The sequence below is a fragment of the Periplaneta americana genome, chromosome 12 (genome assembly GCF_040183065.1).
Source record: "Periplaneta americana isolate PAMFEO1 chromosome 12, P.americana_PAMFEO1_priV1, whole genome shotgun sequence".
NCBI classification, from domain to species: Eukaryota; Metazoa; Arthropoda; class Insecta; order Blattodea; family Blattidae; genus Periplaneta; species Periplaneta americana.
The window spans coordinates 74,608,315-74,632,879 of NC_091128.1; the positions used below are offsets into that span (position 1 = coordinate 74,608,315).

The following is a 24,565-nucleotide window of genomic DNA, read 5'->3' on the forward strand; positions in this document are numbered from 1 at the left end:
TAAATAATAATAATAATAATAATAATAATAATAATAATAATAATAATTATTATTATTATTATTATTAATATTAAAGTTGCGCAACCTGACAGGTGTTCAACAAGCAATTCCATGAACTAGAATGTGATTTTTTTTATTTAAATTTGAATTTTGATATTGTTCGACAGTCTCTGACATGGTCAGGGAGAGAATTCCAGAGGCGTGGAATCAATATGCTGAAAGATGATGAGTAGAAGGATGTTCTGTGCAGAGGAATAGAGAGAAGGTACATGTTCTGGGTTCGAGGTAGTGAAAGGTAAACAAAACGAGATTCTAGATAAGAGGGTGTGGAGGATTTTAAATAGTAATAAGAGGCAGTTGAAGAATCTTCTTTCTTTAAGAGGATTCCAAGACAACAATTCTAGTGACGGTGTTACATGATCGAATTTTCTAAGGTTACAAACGAAACGAATGCAGATATTGTGAACATGCTGTAGTCTATGGGCAAGATCAGTATTTAGATTCGTGAATAGAGAATCACAATACGACAAAGGAAAAAAAAAAAATTCTTTATTACATTCTCTATAAACATTGACTGAAATCAGGATCCTAGCCAATGTAAATTATCCACGATGACAACATTAAACTTTTCGGAAAAAAACATTTTTTTTTTTCGAAAACTATGGCATTAGACTATTCTGTTATACTCTAAATGAACAATTTGTTCTGCCAATCTGCAGGGTTATTTCACTTTCACCCTCTATACCCTTTATCTCCTGGCTTATTGTCTCATGTGTTGTCTTATTGGTGACACTTAAGAGATTCCAACCAGTCTTTAGACTGTTGACTAAATATACATACAACGTACAGCTGTCAAAAAAAAAAAAAAAAGTGGCTGCACTCGTGAACAGTGAATATTTTCCAAATCCACTTCGGATCACGGTGATGTTACATGATGCTCGCACTTGTAGAAGCAGTTTCGGAACTATGGAGTCATTCGATATCTACGTCTCCTAGAGTAGGGGTAGATTGCTCGCTTAATGAGTCGAAGGTTGTGAGTTCGAGCCTTGTTCAAGTTATCACTTAATTTTGTTACCATTCTTAAGCAGTATAAATAATATTCAAGTTATCATTTATATTGTTATCATTCTTTAGTGATATAAATAATATTCAAGTTATCATTTATATTGTTATAGTTCTTTAGTGTTATAAATAATATTCAAGTTACCATTTATATTCTGTTATCATTCTTTAGCGACATAAATAATATACAAGATATCATTTATACTGTTATAGTTTGCTAGCATTGTAAATAATATTCAAGTTATCATTTGACTGCCTCTGTGGTCTCGTCAGCATGCTGGCTTTCCAGATCTGGAGGTCCCGGGTTCGAATCCCGGGCTCGGCTCTCGGTGAATTTTTCTTGAAGAAAAATTATCTGGGTGTCTAGAGTCTGGAAATTTGTGTGAATGTGAGTGTGCCAGTTTAATATAGCCAATTAAAAAATAAATAAATAAATAAATAAAATGCATCAGGACTGTCGCTGGGCAGTAACCTGAACACACGTTTCAGCATCACATTGTTGACATGTAACTCCATCTGTTAGCACAACCATAAATCACTAATAGATGCTATAGAGTTACCAACAACGAAAAAAAAAAAAGTTATCATTTGTATTCTGTTATCGTTCTTTAGCATTATAAATATTCAAGTTATAATTTATTATCATTTAGGCCTATATTCTGTTATAGTTCTTTAGAGTTATAAATAATATTCAAGTTATCATTTATATTGTTATAATTCCTTAGCATTATAAATAATATTCAAGTTATCATTTATATTCTGTTATAGTTCTTTAGCGTTATAAACAGGCAGAGGGGTTTTAGTAAGTATGCCATCAAGTTAGAAATGCATGGATGCACAGTGGCGGGGAAGGTGGACGCGCCCCGCCTGTGACCTTGCAGTGTTCTCTGTACACGAATACCTACGATATGATGTACAGATGAAAGCAGTACACCCTGCTTCGAAAGCAGGTAGACCAAAATTAAGGAGTTTTGGAAGAAAGAAAGCAATGTATGTGTAACTTTCTTTTACATCTTGAGTACAGGTATTACACAATAATGTACATCCTAAGTGTATGAAATGTAAATTGCATGCGATTAGCACTTAGACAGTTTTCATATTTTGAAAAACTACATTCCACTTCACTCGACGTAATAGGAGCAAATAAAAAAAAAAAAATGAAATATCAGAGTTGCTTGAGATTCCCTAACTGAGTAACATGTCCCTCGTTTTACACATTTCTACATACCCAGTATTCTTCTCTAGAATACTTTTAAGTTTATTGGTCACCCTTTCTTTAACAGTTCGTGGTTGTACTTGATTCAGTGTTTCTGAAATCTGTTTTATTGCCTCAAGAGCTTCTGGTATTTTGAGTGTAGATGATTGTAAATATGTTAGTTGGAATATTACTGAAATGATTCTGAATATATGAAAGATCAATAAAAAAAAAAAAGGTGGTGAAATTTTCTTCCCTGCATGTATAGCAGCATTTTTCTCCTCGTTAACGACATTAATTATGTTAACAATTTTGTCGTAATATTGAGCATAGTATATTGCAGCCTATAGCCATATCCCCCACCAAGTTAGAATTGGTTGTGGAATTCCAGGGCCATCTCCATAAATAGTTTGATTCTTGAGGGTGCCTTGTGAAATTTCTTCACATTGGCTATCAAAGTATCAATGTCCAGAAAACAGGTTCTAATTTCTTCCGCAATTCGATGAAGACCATGTGCCAGACAGGTTAAATGTGGATATAGCACACATAATATAATGTAATTAGTCCAAATGGGAATCGAACCCACACCCCAGCGCAATTGCTCTTTTGCAGTCACTCATATAAAACTTACAAAATACATTTTCAGAGACTTACAAGCTTTACCTCATTGTTACTACAATAATTTAATTTTCCCTCGTAGTAGTCTTCATAATTATTATTTAAATTTAGTGTCAGATCTTTTCAAAATGAGTTTCATTTCCAGTATTTTTTAAATATTTGTCTTAAATTATTGGAAAGTAAAGGTATGTAAGAAAAGGAAAACATTTAAACAGTAATCTTTTTTATCATTCATATACCATTGTGAATACCTAATTTAGTAACTCACGAGCCGCCACTGTTTCCTGCTAAACAACTATGTCTTGTTTTCTGGTACTGACGTTTGAAAGTAATTTTAGTGTTTTATTTGATTGGTTCTCGTATTTTCACGTCTCTTACATGTAAAATATATTACAATTTGTATTACTTTATATTTTTTCAATATTGCCATTACTGTATTACATTATTTATAATACAGTAGTTATTTATGATACAAGTGTTAAGAATTACATTTTAGTTTGCAAGCAGGAATGTTTGTAAAATGAAGCTGTAAGCCGAGTGAAGCAAGTCTATGAACAAAATAAAATCATTTTTAACATGTGTACCATATAACATATTTTAAAAGTCATTTGTGCTAGTATAGAGACAATTATTATGACTTCTCCACTGCACTCGCTGTAATAGTGAACGTTAACACACTACAACTAAGTGGTGTTGTAGCTCAGTGGTATGGCATTGGACTGCAGATCGAGAGGTCTCTGGTTCAAAACCAGTTGCCCCTTAATTTATAAAATCAAATTTCATTCTTAATAGTTTTTGAAGCACTTGATTGATCAGCTGCGATTGTTCCCATGTGACATCTGATGGGGAAACAATTGACAATAGTTGCAAAACATTGAAAGTCAAGTGTTAAAAGCACTTTTTGCACGCTACTGTACAGGGTGTTTCCGGGCTGGTGTTAGTAACTTTCAGGGATGATGGGGAAGGGCACATGTATCAATTTGAGATAAGGAATCCTGATCCGGAAATGACTGAGTCGAAAGTTATAAGCAAAAATAGTTGTGTGAAAATGGAATTGTAATTTGGCACCACGTACCCTCCTTCCCTTAACCTTTGGAACAGTCGTGGAAAGATGGTACGGGCCGGATGTCTCCTACGTGGGTACTTGAGCCGATACAATCTGTGAGCTTGTCTACTGTTCCCATTGGCTCATCTGTATTCGAAAATCATGTCTGCATATTCCACTCTCGTGTACTCCTACATTTCACCAGGACTCATCGACTGAACACTGCAACTTGTACACATACACTGCTGTCTACAGACGTGCATATCAGGACTGACCATGTCCGTTACACATTATGTCATCTGCATTGCTTTAGTGTAATTTTCTGCCCCCACCCCTCAGATAGCACACTGAATGGAATACTGTAGGTAGACAATGTAAACAATGTCAGATGAATACAGTATGTGTAAAATGTACAGATAAATACACATAAATAAGATGTACAGAGGAATAAAATTATTTCATTTCCACACAACTATTTCTGCCTATAACTTTCGACTCAAGTCATTTCCAGACCAGGGTTCCTTATCTCAAATTGATACATGTGCCCTTCCCCATCATCCCTGATAATAACACCAGCCTGGAAACACCCTGTATAAGTCTATTTTTAACACACTAGCATAGCATTAAAAACTGTAAATTTAAGAAGGGTGTCTAAAAACATATTTTATATTTGGCCAGCATAAAGCAACAACTCAATAAATAGGTACTTTTTCCTACATATAATTTTTTTGCATATTTTTTCAAATAAATGTCAAATTCCATATAAAAATCTTTGTGTTTTTATTGATTTTAATATAAAACAAAATACAATATCAAAATTAATTTTTTTTATTGTTTATAAACATGGTAACTATAATCATTATCAACATTACTGACACTGTTACAAAAATGTCAATTACCGGTATCTCTAAATATTAACACAGAACTTCTACAAAAGAACTCCGAAATTAAAAAAGCATCATAACAAATATGAATAAGTGGGATGAATGTATTCCGTTATTTTAAGTGTGTTTAATAACTCAAAAAAGTTTTGTTTATACATGAATGCGTAATCAGTTGCCACTCCTGTTGAGAACAGACAGCATCATGGTCACAGAAAGCACTGTCTGTGGTTTGATTTATTGAAACTAGATTGTAACAGCTCAACTAAACTTTCTGCTGCGAATATGGTGCTGACACAGCAATAGATAAGACTATTCATCAGCAGGTACAACATTTTAAAGAAGAAAAATAAAGAATTCAAGCTTCCAGTATTCGAAATTAAAGAAGTCATTAAAATCACGCAGCTTAGAGTTGACAATCCCTATAAGTACATTGTATGTATAAGTAGCACATAAAAGACTTTGATTACATGTATACAGGATCAAAATTGTCCAAGAAATCAAAAACAATGAGAAGCCTACGAGAATTGAGTTTACACAGTCCATTTTTTTTTAAATTTTATTTGGTTATTTTACGACGCTTTATCAACATCTAGGTTATTTAGCGTCTGAATGATATGAAGGTGATAATGCCGGTGAAATGAGTCCGGGGTCCGGCACCGAAAGTTACCCAGCATTTGCTCGTATTGGGTTAAGGGAAAACCCCGGAAAAAACCTCAACCAGGTAACTTGCCCCGACCGGGATTCGAACCCGGGCCACCTGGTTTCGCAGCCAGACGCGCTGACCGTTACTCCACAGGTGTGGACTACACAGTCCATTTTAAGCAAGATTGAGAAGAATGAAGTTTTCTTGAAAAGAGTAATTTTTACTGATAAGGCAATCTTACATATTAATGGTTCAGTTGATCATAATAACTGCCGAATTTGGGGGTCACAACAACTGTGTGAGATCACTCAACAAAAGCATGACTCCAAAAGTGAATTTGGTGTGGACTGGAGCACGACTGTGTAGTGAAATCATTCCTTTTTTGTTGAAAGAAACGTTAGTGCTTGTTTATTGTGACATACTAGAACAATTAAAATTTTGTGTTTTCCACAGTTGCATGACATTGAGGCACAAGCAGCAATGATTTTTTCTAACAAGATGCTGCTCTATTCTACTACAGTGTTCATTCTCGAGCAGCATTAAGACTTATGAGTTCCTAACAGATGGTTTGGAAAAGGAAGTCCAATCCCATGGCCATCACTAAGTCCAGACATTACACCCCTGATCTTTTATGTGGAGATATGTTAAGAACTTGGTGCAAGCTGAAAAGAGACCATAAATAACTTCCGACATTCTAGCATGGATGTGGGAAGAGAATATTATTTGGATGTATGTGAAGCTACGAATGGGGTGCACACTGAAATGTATTAAACTACAAAAAACTTAAATGTATGTTTTTCCATGTTGTCTATAAATGTAAGATGACGTTGCTATTTATCAGTGTATTAAATTTCGCGTAAATCCCCAGAGTTCTTTTGTAGAAACCTTGTACAACATGCCTCGATACAATTTTTGAAATACCACCAATATATACTTCTCAATATTACCTTCCTTTCATTAGTATAATCCGAGCATCACATTAATTCCCAGGCTTTGTGTTGGATATGTATTTTTTTGTAAGAGTCAGTAATTGTAATCTCAAGCAGTGTTGTCACATTTTTGTTCCAAAGATAATTCCTGGTTACAATAAATTATTTTTACACCAACATCAATACATTGATTTCCACCACCACCATTCACAGTAAATAAATTTTAAGCTATAGGATTACTTTTTTTTTTAGTTGGTTATTTAACGATACTGTGTCAACTACTTAGCATCGATGAGATTGGTGATAGTGAGATGGTATTTAGCAAGATGAGGCCAAGAATTCACCATAAATTACCTGGCATTTGCCTTATAGTTGGGGAAAACCTCGAAAAAAAAAAAAAAACCTAACAAGGTAATCAGCCCAAGCGTAATCGAACGCATACCTGAGCGCAACTCTGGATTGGCAGGCAAGTGCCTCAGCTGACTGAGCTACATCAGTGGTAAGATTACTTTTAATTAAAACTGTAATTTAAATTACTAACTTTTTTGTCGTCATCAATCAACTCCAGATATGACAATATTGGTTTTTACTCCACGTGGAGTAGATATAAGAATATCAATTACAATTGCTAAAGCATCATTGGTGGACATATGTTACCAGTTCTTGCTACTGCAGTGGCATCTGGAACGTCTTATTAATAAATGAACTCCTATCTTAACAATTCAAAAGAAAGTGCCCTCTTTGACATTGCCTGGGTATTAATTGGATGTTCGGATTATACGAAAATCTGTATATCTCTGTACTAGATGCAAGAAGGAGTAATACTATTAATAGTTTTGTGGAACAGTAAAATGAAAATGCCACTTGTAACAAGTATGGAGTAATAAAGTATAAAGTGTACACTTTTTTTATTTATACAGTTATGTTCTTACAAGTAAATTCACCTGTAAAGTATTAATTTATACCTTTGTGGCATAGGCCCCAATATAAATGTAATTCAAGCCGATTGTTAAAGTATTTTAACAATATTACACTAAACTATGCTTTATCAACAAACAAACAAAAGTCTAAATGCACCAAAATAGCCACGAACGAAAGTGAATCAATTCTTAAAAATGTCATTTTTTAACAAATACAAATATTTTGTCTCATAATATCGGTTTTGGCATTTTGTAAGTTTATAACACTTTTTGTAACATTGTAATGGAATTACACAGACGACTGTATTTATTATTGGGTATTGTGAGCATATGGGAATTGTAAACTATTACTTTAAACAAAATAAAATAGAGGTAACAAAGTTCGATATTAAAGTCTTTCTTAAGCACTATTAAGCTCCAAAATCTGTGAAGCAGAATACAAAGGCATCATGAATGAGTTTGTAACATAATAATGAAGACCTATCACATCCTGGAAGGACTCAGATATGGAACACTGAGAACATATGCAGAGATATGGAAGGAAATCCATTAACAAGCACTCGTACGCTGTCAGAACTACTTCGTGCATCAAAAGATACAGTACACTGCCATATGATGATTCTTAGAAAACCATGCAGATGTTGCAGATCTGTACTTCAGGATTTGACGCCAGAACAAGCTCAGTATAAAGTAGATACTGTCTTCAACTTATTACTAACTCTATGGACGATACATCGAGAGAATATATGCAATGAAAAATTACATATTATTGCAATCGTGACACCTCAAAACAGTGGCTAACTTCCTGTCCCCTGCTAGGTGAGGTAGTTCCAAAATGCTCAACAGCTCCGATCAGTTTGTGCAGTTTTGACTTGACATCCTGCACTAGTGAATCAAAAGTGAGTTGTCTTGCAACAGAACAAAGTGAAACCTCGCACTGCTCAAACCATTAGGAGAAAAAAATCAGAAAATGGTTGGAATTTAACTCCTACCACACCTGGCATATAGTCTTATTCTTCTTACTCCTATGAATTAACATATTTTTTATTCATGCATGGTCCACTTCTTTCGAGAAATAAATTTGCAAAAAAATTATTATTTGCATTAAAAGCAAGAATATGAGAACAAGGCACCAACTGAAAGTTGGCTCAAAACCACAGAATATAAATCTTTACTTTGAAGATAAAATACATTCCATATCAGAACATATCCTGAGTAAAACTTTGTTTAAAAAGCTACATTACTTAAGAAACAATATCTTTATGTATGAAGTTGTAACTACTTTCATAAATACCAGAGGTTCTTAACCTTTCCATAAAAAAAAGTTCAACAGTGCTGACTGTTAGTACTGGATAAGTAAATAATGTAGAAATTTTATTATCATTATAGCTATTTTTATGTGGAGACCGACATTATTGTGTTTTCATTACTTTTATGAAGAGGTTTAAATCTTAAATGAATTAATTTAACATCTTTTTAGTATAATTATTTTTTGGGAAGCTATGGCAACCCATCCCAAAAGCCATGACAACCAATGTTTGGTTTGGAACCCATAGTTTAAGAACCCCTGATGGATTTTAGGTGTTTTCATCACAATCAGATTCGCCACAAGTATGTTTCATCACAGGTTTTGTAACAACATCATGTTTTGTCACAGATTATGTGTGGTCACACAGTTTTTAGTAACAGAACACGTTCCAACAGAGCCTACTGAAACAAATCATAGGCAGAAGCTTGTAAATTTGCCAAAACTGTCGCTGCATAGTGGGTTATGCCTGAAGTATCAGAATATGCCAATAAACTTTACAAGAAGTGCCCAGGCAAACTGTGACCAATGATTTGCAGATATGTAAAACGTTATCTTTGGTTTTCTACTGTTGATATCTTTCCACGATTCGATCAATTCTGGTATTGAAATCAGTTTATTTCTTCTTTTATGTGATAGTGATTGACCACAATCCATCTTTTCCATGTCCTCATGAATTTTAGCAGTTTCATTCTGCAGCCACTGGAGAATGTGATATAGTGAAGGATGATGTTTTCCAATTAAGGTGTTAAGACATGTGTGCCATGTCTCACAGGTGTTTGTTGTTCCCTGCGGGTTTTCTAATGTCCGAGTGTAAGAATTCCAGGTGAATGTATGAAGATGGGAATGGGTACCTGTCTTCCTGTGCCATACCTCCATCCCTTTAAGTAGTTATTTTCGACGTGGTGAAAACCAGTAATGAAATCATCTGTGATTATGTCCTGAAGCAGTTCAAAAGTGGTGACATCTTTCTCAGGAATGAAAGCTAATTCAACTGACAAGTGGAACATGCCTCAGAAGTTTACACTGTCTTCCTGGCAGTATTCGTCAGACAGTTTCTCAGACTGGCATCATCTCCAAAATGAGTGTCCAAGATGAAACAAAAAAACTGCCAGCTTCATTTGTGAAAATATATTTGAAACTACCATCATGAAAATTATTTCATACACATGCCTTGTTTCCCTCTTTGTAAGTGCAACAGAAGTTGGAAGCCACTGTCTACGGATATGAATGGTGTGTAACTTGTGGAATATTCATGAAGCAGACTTAAATGTTCCGTCCATAATCCAGTAAATATCTTTCTGTAATTGCTTGATTTGCGAATATAACATTTGTTCAAGTGCATCATCAAAATGTAGATGCCATCTCACACTGTTTATTGTTTCCTTATATCTCTCTGCAATATCTTGCAGGCCATCTTGCTGTTTGGCTCATGTGGTAAATTTGCCCTGTTCATTGTTTTCAGTAACTGGTAATATGTTCCATGAAAAAAATAAAACAACTAAATGTGTATCAAAATCTAATTTGCCCATGATGAATGTGTATTCTGTGACAAAATGTATTGTGCCGAAAGTGTAAAGTATGACGAAACATACCTATGATGAAAAATGTGACAAAAACACCACATCTCCCAGGCAAAGAGGGATAATTCAAGGCATATGAAACCAGTCATTTTAATAAATCGCTCTTTTTTTTTTTTCGTTCATGCATATTAATGCTTGTTGTCGTCGCACTAGTACAAAATTTAAATGCTTGCTGTCCGCAAGGGTTAAAGCACAACAACTCACCTTAAATGAAATTTTAAATTGTATACAAAGTCCAGATGAAAAGAGCTGCACACAGCCATACAGAGGCTACATATTACAATCTTACTAGTGAGTAGACTTCGGATTTTAGGCTAAATGTCTATTTTATCTATAGAGATAAACTAAAACTAATTAAATATCTTAATGCTTTATAAAGTATGGACGTTTGCAAGGAGTTTTATAATGCCTAAAATGCCAATTTCTATTTTGTTAATATATGTTTTTAATTCTTTCATTCAGCAATGAAACAAAGTTTTCAATATCATGGAGTGTATTTGGTTCAAAGAACTTGTAGTAGTTTGGTTGTAGGTACAAAGAAATTTCTGGAAAGTGACTGGTTTTGTTAAGTACTTCAACAGGCAGCAGCAATGTGATGATTGGGGAGGAAGTATTTCTCCCTAAAGAAATCAACATGAAAAATGTTTCTGGATTTAAATGTGCACCCATTTCTTTGGTATCATTGGAATTATCTTTTTCCACTTATAAAAGGTTCTGTCTAAAGGTTCACTGATCAGCATCGCACATGTTGCAACATCTGCAAAAATCGCAATATATATCTGAACTGTGTTCACTGATCAGCATCAGCATCAGTAACACCCGCATATCTAGTATTGTTGAAATTAAATTTAAAATGTATGCAATTTCAATTTAAAATTTCAATATCTAAAGCTGACACTTCAATATCATTGCAAAAATACACTACAATGCCATCACATTTATTATAATTACTGGTACAAGATTTAATAAATTTATTATAATTTTGTATGTAAAAACCTATATCATAATGAAGCCACGTTTCAGTGAGTGCTATTATGTCAAAATTGAAAGAAAAGTATTGTAAGAAGGCAAAAAATTCAGAGAAATTCTTTTTTATACTAGGAATGTTTAAATGAATCAGTTTTAAATTAAAATGTTTACAGTGAGCAATACAATTATCAAAGTTAAGTATGTTATTAAATAATTTTGTTGAGTTACACTTGATATAATAATTACCTACATTGTTATATAGCTTGCTGTTGTTATTGTTGTCAATGATGATGGTTAAATATAATATAATGAAAATAATCAAGAGGTGTAATTGTCTAACAATGACAATTTTTCAACATCATAGTAATCACTCTAGTCACTTGAGAATTTTCATTTTTCCTAACAAAAATTTTGCAGTCTTTAACCCAAGAGAATTTGTAACCTTTTTCTCTAGCAGTATGCTTTGTCTAACGCAGAACTGCATGCTTTGTATTTTTCATCTGTTATAGGAACATTAAATCCAGAAGTTTGAGATGGGCAGGGCATGTGGTTATAGAGTTAGTTGGGAGGCTGGAGGAAGAAAGACGTTTGGGGAGGCTGAGACATGAATGGAGGATAATATTAAAATGGATTTGAGGGAGGTGGATATGATGATAGAGACTGGATCAATCTTGCACAGGATAGGGATGAATGGCAGGCTTATATGAGGGTGGCAATGAACCTCTGGGTTCCTTCAAAGTAAGTACTGTCTTGTTGAACAGATTTTTCATGAACGGCATTAGATGATCCGAAGCTGTGACCAAACCAGGTTGCAATTGTTGAGAAATTTTTTGAGTTGGTAGGCCGAATCCTTCTTTGTTATTTTTAGCCTCTTTTCGGAAATGGCGTAGCCATAGATCGCGACTTGAACCTTTAGCTACCGCACAACAATTGGTTTCCTAAGGTGTGTCGGCAGTCTGTGTGTAAGACATCTTCAAAACAACTATCTGCACCAATAATTGTAAAAAAAGGTCTTTACAATAAACACATACATACATAATTATAAAATTGTTGACAACAATAATCTGTGAAAATAATTATAATCATAATTAAGATTATAATAATCAAATAAATTTAAACATGTCTTGTAGGGCTAATCATAATCAATTCTGTATGTAACAAACAATGTACGTCCTCTCCTACAAACCTCGACTTGGTGAGGTCTAGAATAAAACATTTGATAACTGTTGTAATCAGGGGTTTAAAGATTAAATAATTTTTCATAATTTTGAACAACTGTGATAAGAGTGTCGTCATCCTTTGCACCTGCCAGCTTGCCAGTGAGAAATACTGTACTTGAAAAAATGCGGATGCACTATTCTTGTGATATCATTCACTACCAGAATACGGCTGTGACATTATCTACATGCGCTGAAATAGTATTCTACAGAGGAATCATCCGCATTTTCCAAGAGGTGATTCTTGCAGTGCGGATAAGTGAACAGATGTCAAATTAAAATAATGCAATGAATAAAAAATGCGATTTGTGCAGCTCTTGTGGTGCAGATCAGTGAATGCTTACCTTACGAAAATGCAAAATTTCACAACGAAAACTTATAGGGAAAACCTGGTTTTGTATTGCAGTTCCAATTATGGATGTGTTAATTGTAAATTAATTCATTTAACTGAAATATTAATACTTACATACAGGAGCAATGAGGCTGATGTATTCATTAATAACTATTTGTAATTTAAGACATAACAAAAATGAAGTTTCTAATCACAATAATTTGATACTATTTTTATCACTATATAAACTAATGCTTAATACTCACTAATTAATTGTATTCTTTTAGGTATTGTAGTTTGAGTGGATAAGAACACATTTTAGGTACATATGTTGATAATTTTTAAGTCAATAGGTGGCTGGAAGTTAATTTTTAAGGACCTAAAAATCCGAGGTTTACTAATCAGTCACCATGAACATTATGAAAAGTTCACTAAAGATAGTTTTCGCGAATGCAGACCAGCATCCGCGAAAAAAAGTCCTCACCAGGAAATAAATTCCTGAGCATAAATTCGTGTAGGCAGGAGGTAGAGTTTGAAGCCATGCCATGATGACTACGAACTCTCCTTCTCGCCCTCAACCATAATTTGTGGACGTTATGCATATTAATTTCAGGCTCTGTTGGGTCCACATGTGTGATGACAGAGTGGAGATACACACCACCTTGAATGGCACTGATGTTCTTGTATGCCTGCCATCCATCTGATATAATTAGTGTACCAGGCAGTACATGGTGTTCTATGAGTGGTGTTAGTGTGGCTTCTGATCTGTCCGGCACCTCCACAATAAAACATCTTTTGGATTCACGCTCCACTCCACCGAACATCCAGTGAGTATCTTTCTTCCATTCTTCTTTCTTGTACTTAGCGTGTAAATCATTGGTTTCATCGATTTCAACAATTTTTGGTCTACCATTGTCATCAAAACCTCCAAGGCTCACAGGGTGTCTACTCATATAAGAAACACATTCTTCTTGGAGAATGTTACACCACTCACTCCCTGAGGTTTGGGTAACTCGTGCCTCACGACTAATATTCACTAAAGGAATGTCAGTTGTCCAACAATAAATTATTATGACAATAATCTTCATGGAAAGATGACTTCTATTGAAAATGCTTCTGTATTTGATGGTTTTGAATGTTCTGCATCGCCTGCAGGACCAAAAACCTCTCTCTAATGTACCATTTCGAGGGTGCATGGTGCAGCTCACTTTACACTCTGGACATTGATATGAGTTTTTAAGCAGTCCCCTTTTCGCTAGCCATTTTATTGTGTCTTGTGGAGTTGATAAGATTGCGATTAAGTCTTGTAAGTTAAGTCTCTCATCCAATATGTCCTCCACTTGCATAATTTCCTCATCCTTCACTATTTGACGTGGGTTAAGGGGTGATATTCCTGCCATCCTGCCCTGCAATGAAATATATTAAGCTGATTTCCCTTTACACTCTACAACTTATAACATGATCAGTATTACCACAGCCTTCTTAACACACAAGATTCTGAAACCAAATCAAATGAAAATATGAGAGGGGAAGCAATTATTAAAAGGTACTTGAGCATCCATACTTTCAAGGAAATCTGGAGCTGTAGGAAGAATTTATGAGCTCCAAGCCAGTTGATCACTTGTCTCAATCAGTTTTTCGTCATTCTATTCAAGGAATCTATGGATATTTTGCAGGGAAAAGCTGAATATGGATATGTGATATATATTTGATGTCAACATTTACATCCATGTAATGTGGATCTCACAATTTGTATCCGGTGCCACAATTATATTCATTTAGAGTTATACCTTTCGTAGGCGCTCTTGTAATTTAATTTTCGACCCCATTTAGATCATTCAAAATTGACACTTTTACGACTCTGTTCTTGATTTTCAGTACACTTATATCGAACACACACTGTTTCTAATAATACTTGTTAATAAAACATACTACACCATTGTCCAATATGTTCGTTACTAGGTCTGTTTCTTGTGTACATTTCATTTTCAGATCTCACTAATTTTCTACACATTATACTTCACTATCCTAGCTAGCCTCCCCCGCCATACTCCTCACCTATTTTCATTATCTCTATCGTTTTACTCAACTTCCTATGACACTCCTCTTAATTCATTCAAAATTGACACTTTTATCACTCCATTCTTGATTATCAGTTCACTTAGTGTATATTGAACACACACTGTTTCTAATAATACTTGTTACTAAACCAAACTACATCACTGTCCAATATGATCATTATTATGTATGTTTCTTGTGTACATTTCATTTTCAAATCTCACTAATTTTCTACATATTATACTTCGCTATCCTAGCTAGCTTCCTTCACCATACTCCTTACCTATTTTCATTACCTCTATCATCTTTTCTAACTTCCTATTACATTCCTCTAATTCATATTTAAATTTATTTACTAAGTCCTTCGTCGTCTCTTCTTCAGCCATCCACTTCACCATTTTCTGTTATAAACTCGTCATTCGAATTAGAATCTGGCTGGGTGGAAGAGAAGGCCTACTGGCCTTAGCTCTGCCAGATTAAATAAATAAATAATTATTATTATTGTTCTTTTTCTTCACTTCGCTTCTCGCCATTTCAGCTCTTGCACTCACAGAAACAATTTTCCTTCTCCACTTGGCACTGACCTTCCTTCCCACTAATCTGGTTAAATCACTTCCCAAATTACTTGAATTTTTACTCGTGTCAATAAACTTCATTGCATTTGTGGTACTTAAGCTGCTCTTATCTGATTTCTTCACATATGTTTTCTTCTTCTGGATTCTTGATCTCAGCATTTCCTGGTTCTGTCTCATTTCCTCCGGAGCAATCTGCAATTCAGCTAATTCCTTGTCGTCTACACGTACCTGGTCAATGATCTTGTTATGATAGTTACTTTCCACCACAATTGCTGATTGAGCAGACTGTCCATCATATGTCACGTATATTTTGTCCCAGTTCGAATTCTGATCTTCGTTTAACATCTGTTTAGTTGGACTGGTTGATATTAATCCATGCCAATGATTTTCTTCAATTTCCCTACTTTCCAGTTTGTGTGATAACTGTGGTTGCTTCATTTTATTTTTCTCTTGACCATTCTTCTTCCTCACAATTGTAATTCCATCAGTTTGCCCATTCGTACCTTCAGATCTATTCTGCTCTTTTGCATATTGATATTCTCGCTTCTTCATATTTAATCCAAATATTGGATAATCTTCATTTGCCTTACAGAATTCTAAGTCATAGAATTTGCCATTGATTTTTAATTTGTCTTCATATAATTTTGCAAAGTGGCCATTCGCTCTTGCCGCCTTCATCAAAGGGAGTTGTAGCTTCCTTTTATATCTGATCTCTAGCTCAGGTCTTTTTCAACTCTCATTCCAGTTCCTCGCACTCTGTGTAAGTTCCTTAATATTTTTTCTTTGGTTACTATATTTGAGAATCTTATCACAATAGGCCTTTTACACCCTAATCCGATTCTATAAGTCTCCTCGATGTCTTCTGCTCTTACCTCCAGTTTGAAGATCTCGTAGCATACTCTGTGTACTGCTTCCCCGGTTTCTATTGTGAATTCATGTCCCGTTTCCTCTACTCTGAAGAATAACAATGTCCTTTGTCTTTGACTTATTTCATATCGCTTAATTTTCCTCTTCATTTCTATTTCTTGTCTCAGCAATTCAATCTTCTCACTGTTTATCTTAACCCTTTCAATCTCCTGTCTGTAGTCACTTGATTCATTATTATTTGTTCTTTCTTCATTATTTAGATCTCCTATATTCCGATCTACTAATTCTTTCGCGTGTGCTAATATTTCCTGTTGTACACAACTATGCATTTTCAAATTCTTGGATTGAATCTCTTTCCGTAGCATTTCCTGAGGGCAATGCCTCTCTACTTGCAATGTCAGAGCCACGCTCAACTTGCGTCTGTTCAATGGATATAACCTAAAGGGAGATATGTTGCAGAGCACCTTCCATAACATGGCTTAACAGCAGCAGGGCAGAGTCGCCCAGGACAGTAAGTGGAACAAAATGCTATCCTGACTAAACAAAAAGTCCTTGGAGTGAAGTACAGTAAGCTCGCCTAAAAATAGCAAAGCCAAGACACCAATTTGTGAATGCATTAATTTGGAAAATATCGAAACTTGTGACAGGAAATATGAAGCTCCAGGGGCCACTTCTTTCAGGGTTCATCCTGATATTTATCTTAGCACCTTAGAAAAACCACAGAAAACCATAAGCAGATGGATTGTCTCAATTTAGGAGACTTAGCCAATTGATTCTAGTAAAATACGGCCTAATCAATCCTGAAGGCATAATGTGGGAAGAATGGGCATTCTAACTAAAGGTATGTGTGGTTCTGACATAGAGAGTAGTTGGTGTGGACCATGTGTGATATCTTCAATGTGAATGCAAATGAATCAGTTGCTGATGGCAATATCTGTCATAATGGATGCTGGGCTACTCTATCCTGAAATTTGGGAATGACTAGTAGGATCCTTGGTGTGTAATTAATAGCCTGAAATATAGTTTACTTTAAAATACGAGATCAGGCCAATTCTGGCATAAGATGTCTGGAAATGAGGCCTCACAAGAAACTTGAACAGGTAATATAGTTGCATGCTACTTCTGAAGTCATTCCCAATGGTGTATTCCAGGTTGCAAGAGACCAAGTTCAGCTTCATCAGCTCAAACAGGATTAGAGAGAGAGAGAAATGGCTTAAGAATAGTTGGTGGTGGGTCAAGTTCAGGAGCCTCAGACATGCAGTAGTGTGTGCCACTGCCCTTGCCATTTCCGATGCTGTATTCCCAGTTGCTAATGCCGAGTTCAGCTTTATCACCTCAAATCAGACGTGTGGGAATTAAGGGAGAGTGATTCTGCTTTAAGACGGGGTTGTGTAGTATCTGATCAAGAGACTCAAAAAGCAATGATTGCTTATCACTTCTCAAATCATTCTAGATGCTGTATTCCAGGTCATAGCAAAAATTAGCTCTAATTGCCTTAGGTTTAAAGGGAGAGTTTGAGATCTGGTTTAAGAAGATGGGTCAGATTCAGAAGCTTCATATGGTTCACTGTCCTTGCTGTTCCTGATACTATACTCTGGGCTGTCAGAGCTGAGTTCGGTCTCTTCAACTCAAATTGGATAGAGGAGGAATTAGGATTGGCTTCCTATAATCTTGCATGAAAGATGTTTGGGTGAATCTTCGATCCCGTCACACATAACATAGGGAGAAAACAGATACTTCAGTCATTGAAAATAACTTACAAATTGTAGCACATCATTCTAAAGCTGATATCATTTGGAAAGCTTTAAAACTACCCAATCCAACCGTTATGCTTCGTTTTTTATGAACCTGACCAATGATTTTCTCAGATACATTCACACAAAATCATCGCCTAACTCAGTGGTGTCAACGCGGAAAAACACTCCTATTTGGTTCATGGTATCTATTTACCAAAAAAGCGTAAAATATGCAAGGCATAACTGAAGCATGAACAAACAGACCTAACCTGTCACCAATCTTAGACCTTACAAAAACAAGCTTATTTATTTCTCACTTTCATTTCATTATCAAATAAAATAAAGCAACACCAATCACATGTTAGTCCCATGTGTAGTGAGATCGAAGATCCAATGATGTTTGTTGTATTAATGTAACTTTTGAATCAAGACGTATTGACGGTGTTGCTTTACAGTGTATGACATCGCAATCAGGGCCAGCCCAAGGGGTGGGCCATGGCTTAGAGTGGCGAATTAAGGGGTTATCAAAATAATGAAAAATCATATTTGTGTTGTGTACTCCTTAATAAAACATTGATATTTTTTTAAAGCAAAAATTAATTCCAGTAGATGAGACTCTTTATTAAGTTATTTCACACTACTAAATTAAGTACTTACTTACTGGCTTTTAAGGAACCCGGAGATTCATTGCCACCCTCACATAAGTCCGCCATTGGTCCCTATCCTGAGCAAGATTAATCCAGTCTCTATCATCATATCCCACCTCCCTCAAATCCATTTTAATATTATCTTCCCATCTACGTCTCTGCCTCCCCATAGGTCTTTTTCCCCTCAGACCTCCCAACTAATACCCCATATGCATTTCTGGATTCGCCCATACATGCTACATGCCCTGCCCATCTCAAACATCTGGATTTAATGTTCCTAATTATGTCAGGTAAAGAATACAATGCGTGCAGTTCTGTGTTATGTAACTTTCTCCATTCTCCTGTAACTTCATCCCTCTTAGTCCCAAATATTTTTCTAAAGTATTAAATTAAGTACCGTAATTAATTTATTGTATTATACATTTGCAGTTGCACCTTCTGCATTTAACATTTCTTCATTACACAGATCGAACTTATGTTCCATCCATTGCCTATGTGTCCAACAATGAATACTCTATAAATTCTTCTTATAGACGACTGCTGTAATGTTTATTATCGCCTGACACGTATTTTTAAATTTGAACTAAGTTGGTACATAATTTGAAAGAGAATTTACAAAAAAAAAAAAAAAAAAGTTACAATTAATTACTACAATATGTTTTAATAGGATACCTTTAGTGTCAATCTGCCAATATGAGCATTTTTCAAAATAATGAAATTCCAATGTACAGTATGTTCAGCATTCTAAGAGTAACAGTTTAAATAATCACATAACAATGTGCAAGTACCCAATGCGATTTTACAGTTATTGTGAGACTGGAACTCAATTCGCTATATTCAGTGTACCAATGAGGGTGCTTCAAATGATATTGTGGTTTGTAGCGATAGTTTTGTTTTAATTTGTCTTAATATCCGAGTAGAAAATGACTTATAAATCATATGACACACAAAACAGAAAGCGAAAAGAGAAAGCTTTAGCTGAAATGAGAGCTAGTGCTTAACTCTGGTCTAGTTATTTATTAGGCCTACATTATGATAGTAACTGTGAACATAATAAACAAATCGAGCCATTTAATTACAATGATTACACGAAAACATCTCAGTGAACAAGAATATATTGGTAAGCCTACTGCAACGGAAAACACGTAACACCTGTTTCATTAGTAGATGATTTTCAAGCAGATTATTTAAATGATTTAGTTTATGGCCCAGCTTCACACCTCAAATTCGAAACCGAGATCATCGCATATAGACTACAAATAAATAGTTGGTCTGATTCATGGTTTCCATTCGATGCTCAAAAATAAATCAACAAATCACAGCTGCAGATTTTCTGTATCATTGCACAAGGAAACTAGCCAATGGCTTCAATATTCTGAAATAAAAATAGGGTTTATTATTTTTGCTGCAAATTGTTTGGAAATTCTCGATCACAAATTGCCGAAGATGGACTTGAGAAGTGGAAACACATCGGTGAGTATTTAAAATAAAATGAAACTGCAAGTGAATGTTTTGTATGCCAGGGCAAACAGCATGATGCAGAAAAGTATATTCGTAATCATAAAGGCAGGCCTATTGATGATCAGCTTCGAAATCAAATACAGAAAGAGTCAGAATATTTTAGAGGACTTTTAGAAGTTTGATTGAAATAACTATTTTTTTTATCTCAGCATTATGTGGCATTCAGGAATAGCAATGACAATCTATTCCCCCCCCCCCCAAAAAAAAAACAATGGCAACTCTTTAGGCCCTGTGCAACAATTTGGAAAATATGATGTAACGATGGCAGAGCACATAAGAAGGCTCCAGTAAAAAGAAATTCACAACCAATATCTGGGTAAAATTGTCCAAAATGAGCTTATACAACTTCTTGTAACCCAAGTAAAGAATGAAATCATCAACAAGACTAAGAAAACTATCTATATATGGTCTACTGATACATCTGATGTTAGCCACCAAGAACAGCTGTCATTCACTTTAAGGTTAGAAGATATTAAGAAACATTTTCTTCCTTTCTGTCCTGCATTTGATTCAAAAGGAATAGGGTTAGCTACTTCGTTTCAAGAGGAGATCGAAAACTGTGGACTTAATATGAACTGTAGAGGACAAGGTTATGATAATGGTGGCAACATGGTTGGAAAGAAGAAAGGAGTGCAAAATAAAATTCTACATAAGTGCCGCAGGGCATTCTTGGGCATCACTCACTTAATTCAATTACTGGTGATATTAACAGCCAAGAGCTCTATGATGAATTGATACATTTAGAAGCAGTAGTGAATGACATCATAGAAGTCTCCATTCAATCTTTGAATTTAATTTTCAAACACAACATAGTGCACTGTTTTTCCAACATTCTGATATGTCTTAGGACTTTGTTATCTACGCCCATCTTAATGGCAAGTCGAGACCATATCTTCAATAACTAAGTTTAAATTAATAAAAACATATTTGCGCTCTACAATGAGCATAAGTTTTAGAAAGCTGTAGATATGGAAAAAATATTCTATTCATTGAAATGCCACTTTCTTGTTTTTTTTTATTGGGTTATTTTACGACACTGTACCAACATCTAGGTTATTTACCATCTGAATGAAATGAAGGTGATAATGCCGGTGAAATGAGTCCGGGGTCCAGCACCGAAAGTTACCCAGCATTTGCTCGTATTGGGTTGAGGGAAAACCCTGGAAAAAACCTCAACCAGGTAACTTGCTCCGACCGGGATTTGAACCCGGCCCACCTGGTTTCACGGCCAGACGCGCTGACTGCCACTTTCTTGCTCTTGTAATAATTATATTATAAACATTAATATTTTATGAGTGTGGCACTGTATGGGGCAGAAACATGAACATTACGACGAAGTGAAAAGAAGCAAATAGAAGCATTTGAAATGTGGCTATGGAGAAGAATGGAATGTGTGAAGTGGAGAGACAGAATAAGAAATGAAGCTCTGTTGGAAGAGTGGGTGAAGAAAGAAAGATGCTGAAACTGATCAGGAAGAGGAAAAGGAATTGGTTGGGTCACTGGCTGAGAAGAAACTGCCTACTGAAGGATGCACTGGAAGGAATGGTGAATGGGGCAGGAGGAGGTATCATATGATAGACGACATTAAGATATATGGATCATATGAGGAGATAAAGAGAAAGGCAGAAAATAGGAAAGATAGAAGAAAGCTGGGTTTGCAGTGCAAGACTTGTCCTTGGGCAGAACAATGAATGAATGGACATACAAATCCAGTCTTTGTAAAGACAAAGTATTGATAACAAAATAAGAATTTTGGTTTTATTTGAAGTGGAAAAATTTCCTAGAATTAAAGCAATACATACCATTTTTAATGTGTCACACTCATCACAAAAAAATGTCACACCTGTTACACGCATTAATTTTTTTTTTTTTTACCTTTTACTCCTAATGATTTATCATTTCTCTATTTTGAGAGTCTTTACGAACAGCTTGGCTGTATTGCAAATTATTTTCATTTGTTAAAGTTCTAACAAATCACAGACTGTTACAAATGAAGTGAATCAAATGTTGTATCCATATGCTGTGACACTCATTACAGCATTTTAAGGAAATATATTTATGTTATCAATCAATTTTTTTAATTTATTTTCTTTCGAATGCAGCTTGAGACTTAATCCTGTACTATTTTCATTACGTTTTCTTCAGCTTTTAACTTCCATGTGAGTTGTAAATTTCACTTCTTTGTGTGCAAATGTCACACGTGTTACAATGGATTGACCCTACACATACTTACATAGTAAACTACCAAGAAAATCATATGTCAATATACATATATATATGTATGTATGTATGTTAAGGTTACCAGATATTTTACCTCAAATTCGGGGACACCTGTCACTCCACAGGATGATCAGTACATTACTGTACCATTGTTGTTGTTTTATTCCTGCTGCTATTGTTCTTTTACTATTGTCATTAGGCCCTATTATTATATTATTATTACTAAATTATTATCGTCCCACTCACTTTATCACTTGCCGTTGTGCCTCAATAATGTATAAGTTAAATGAATGATTATTGTTTGGGACCATAAGACTTCTCATGCAGTAATTTCGGTGTTGCAATATCTATGCAGTACTCTATTGTCGTTTCTTCAAGAGATAACATACTGTTATCCTACATAAATGTACAGAACCTGCGTTAGGTTATATAATTCGGCATATTACAAGTAAAATGAATGAAAGAAGTGTTGGTGTGTTCATCATACAAGTAAATTATATTTATATTATTTATATTTGATTTGTATTAATACATTAGGGGAGAGTTGGGTAGTATCGGATATTGGGATATATTGGACAGTGATTTTTCTTTCATCTACCACCAGATGGTAGTACCTGAGTGACATGGTTATGTTTCTGTATGCGACATCTGAACACTACTTTCAGTTGGAATCATTCGCTCGATGCCATTTTGTGTTTGTGTGGTTTAGATTGGTATATTAGTTACAAAGAAAATTATTATATAGTTTAAATTTGTGTGCCAATATAATGACAGTGTAATTCGGGTAGTATCAGACAGAATGTTATTGTCTATTATTGGACAATTTTTAAAATACATATTGGGTCTTCCTTTTCATACAATGCATAGGCTTCAACCATTAGACAGAAGAGTTATGAAGCCCTTCAAGGACGCCTATAATGAAGCTTGCTCTGGATGGATGCCCAGAAATCCTTTCTCCAGAATTATGGACTATGAAGTCGCAGAACTGGTCAACTTTGGATTTTCATGGGTATGCCACACAGATTAGCAAAGAAAGTGTTTGAATGTACTGGAATTCATCAGTCGGAACATTTTCACCAGACTACTTGCCATCTGAAGGGTCTCAATATCCATCATAAGTTTTTTGAAGAGTCTAGGAATGGTGGCTCTAAAGGTCCTGAGACAACTGTAGAGGACATATCTCAGCTTCCAGAAGTACAATAAGCTTCAGCATCTAAGTCAGTACCTACATTGTGCACTGCCAAGCCGTCCACTTCTTCCCAGCTGTTCCCAATCTCAAGCTCAAAACAATCATCTTTTAGATCCATAACACCTGCTTCATGCTTGAAACCACCCAATCAGCATCTTGATCCAGCATCAATTTCAACGTCAAAATCTCACTCAAACACATCACCTTTAACTCCCTATTTTAGTCACATCATTAAACTGATTTCACCAATTGCAGAAGCTGCTCAATGAGGGCTTAATTGTGAGAAGGAGATGAGCTGCCAGAAGAGAGATACTCAAGCTCCTAACAAAACTCAGCTGGAAGAGAGGCAGGCTTTGAAGAATGGGAAAGAGAAGAAAAGGTTAATACAAGACAGCACAAATGAAAGAGCTAACAAGTCGAAACAAGAACTAAAACCAAGGACGGAAAAAATGTTGAAGGGGAAACAGAATGTATCATTTGTGGTGAAACCTTCCAGGAAAGCTGGATCAAGTGTGACTTCTGCCAGGGTTTGGCACATGAAAACTGAGCTAACACCAAATTAACTAGAGAATTTTACAAATGTATTGGTATGAACTAAAAGAAAAAACACAAAAGTGAACTTGTTTGACTGTTCTAACCAGAGACAATAAAAAATAACAATGTTTAGGGTGTGTCCAGTACTAGCAGACACTCTTCTCGATTTTACTATTTTAGAACATTACTCTGAATTTAAATTTCATATGTTAAAGTTACCACTGCATAGCTTTGTTTAGTAAAAATAAGTCTATTATTTTTATTATATTAATTATTCAAATTCAAAATTAATTGTAGGCCCTGAATCCAATCAATCCTTAACTATTTGATACTACCCAACTCTCTCCTACGTTTCAACTACTGTAAGTACTATTGCATATTAAAATAATTTAGAAAGCATATGCAGTATTCAGGACATCTAAAATATTCCTCCTGATTATCTCGAAAATGACTAGTTTGCAACACAGGTAATAACACACGTGACTTTTTAACCAGTGCAGATTTCAAGGTTATTTC

General features: G+C 35.1%; 1 protein-coding gene across 1 annotated transcript in view; it reads right to left on the reverse strand.

Annotated features, from left to right (window-relative positions):
• Positions 1-4,734: 4,734 nt before the first annotated feature.
• LOC138710564 (gastrula zinc finger protein XlCGF57.1-like) overlaps positions 4,735-24,565 on the reverse strand; it is a 63,410-nt gene continuing 43,579 nt past the window's right edge. Inside the window, exon 5 of the mRNA XM_069841547.1 lies at positions 4,735-14,108. Coding sequence (XP_069697648.1) covers positions 14,066-14,108 — 43 coding nt within the window. The 3' untranslated portion in view covers positions 4,735-14,065. The remainder of the gene's footprint in view (positions 14,109-24,565) is intronic.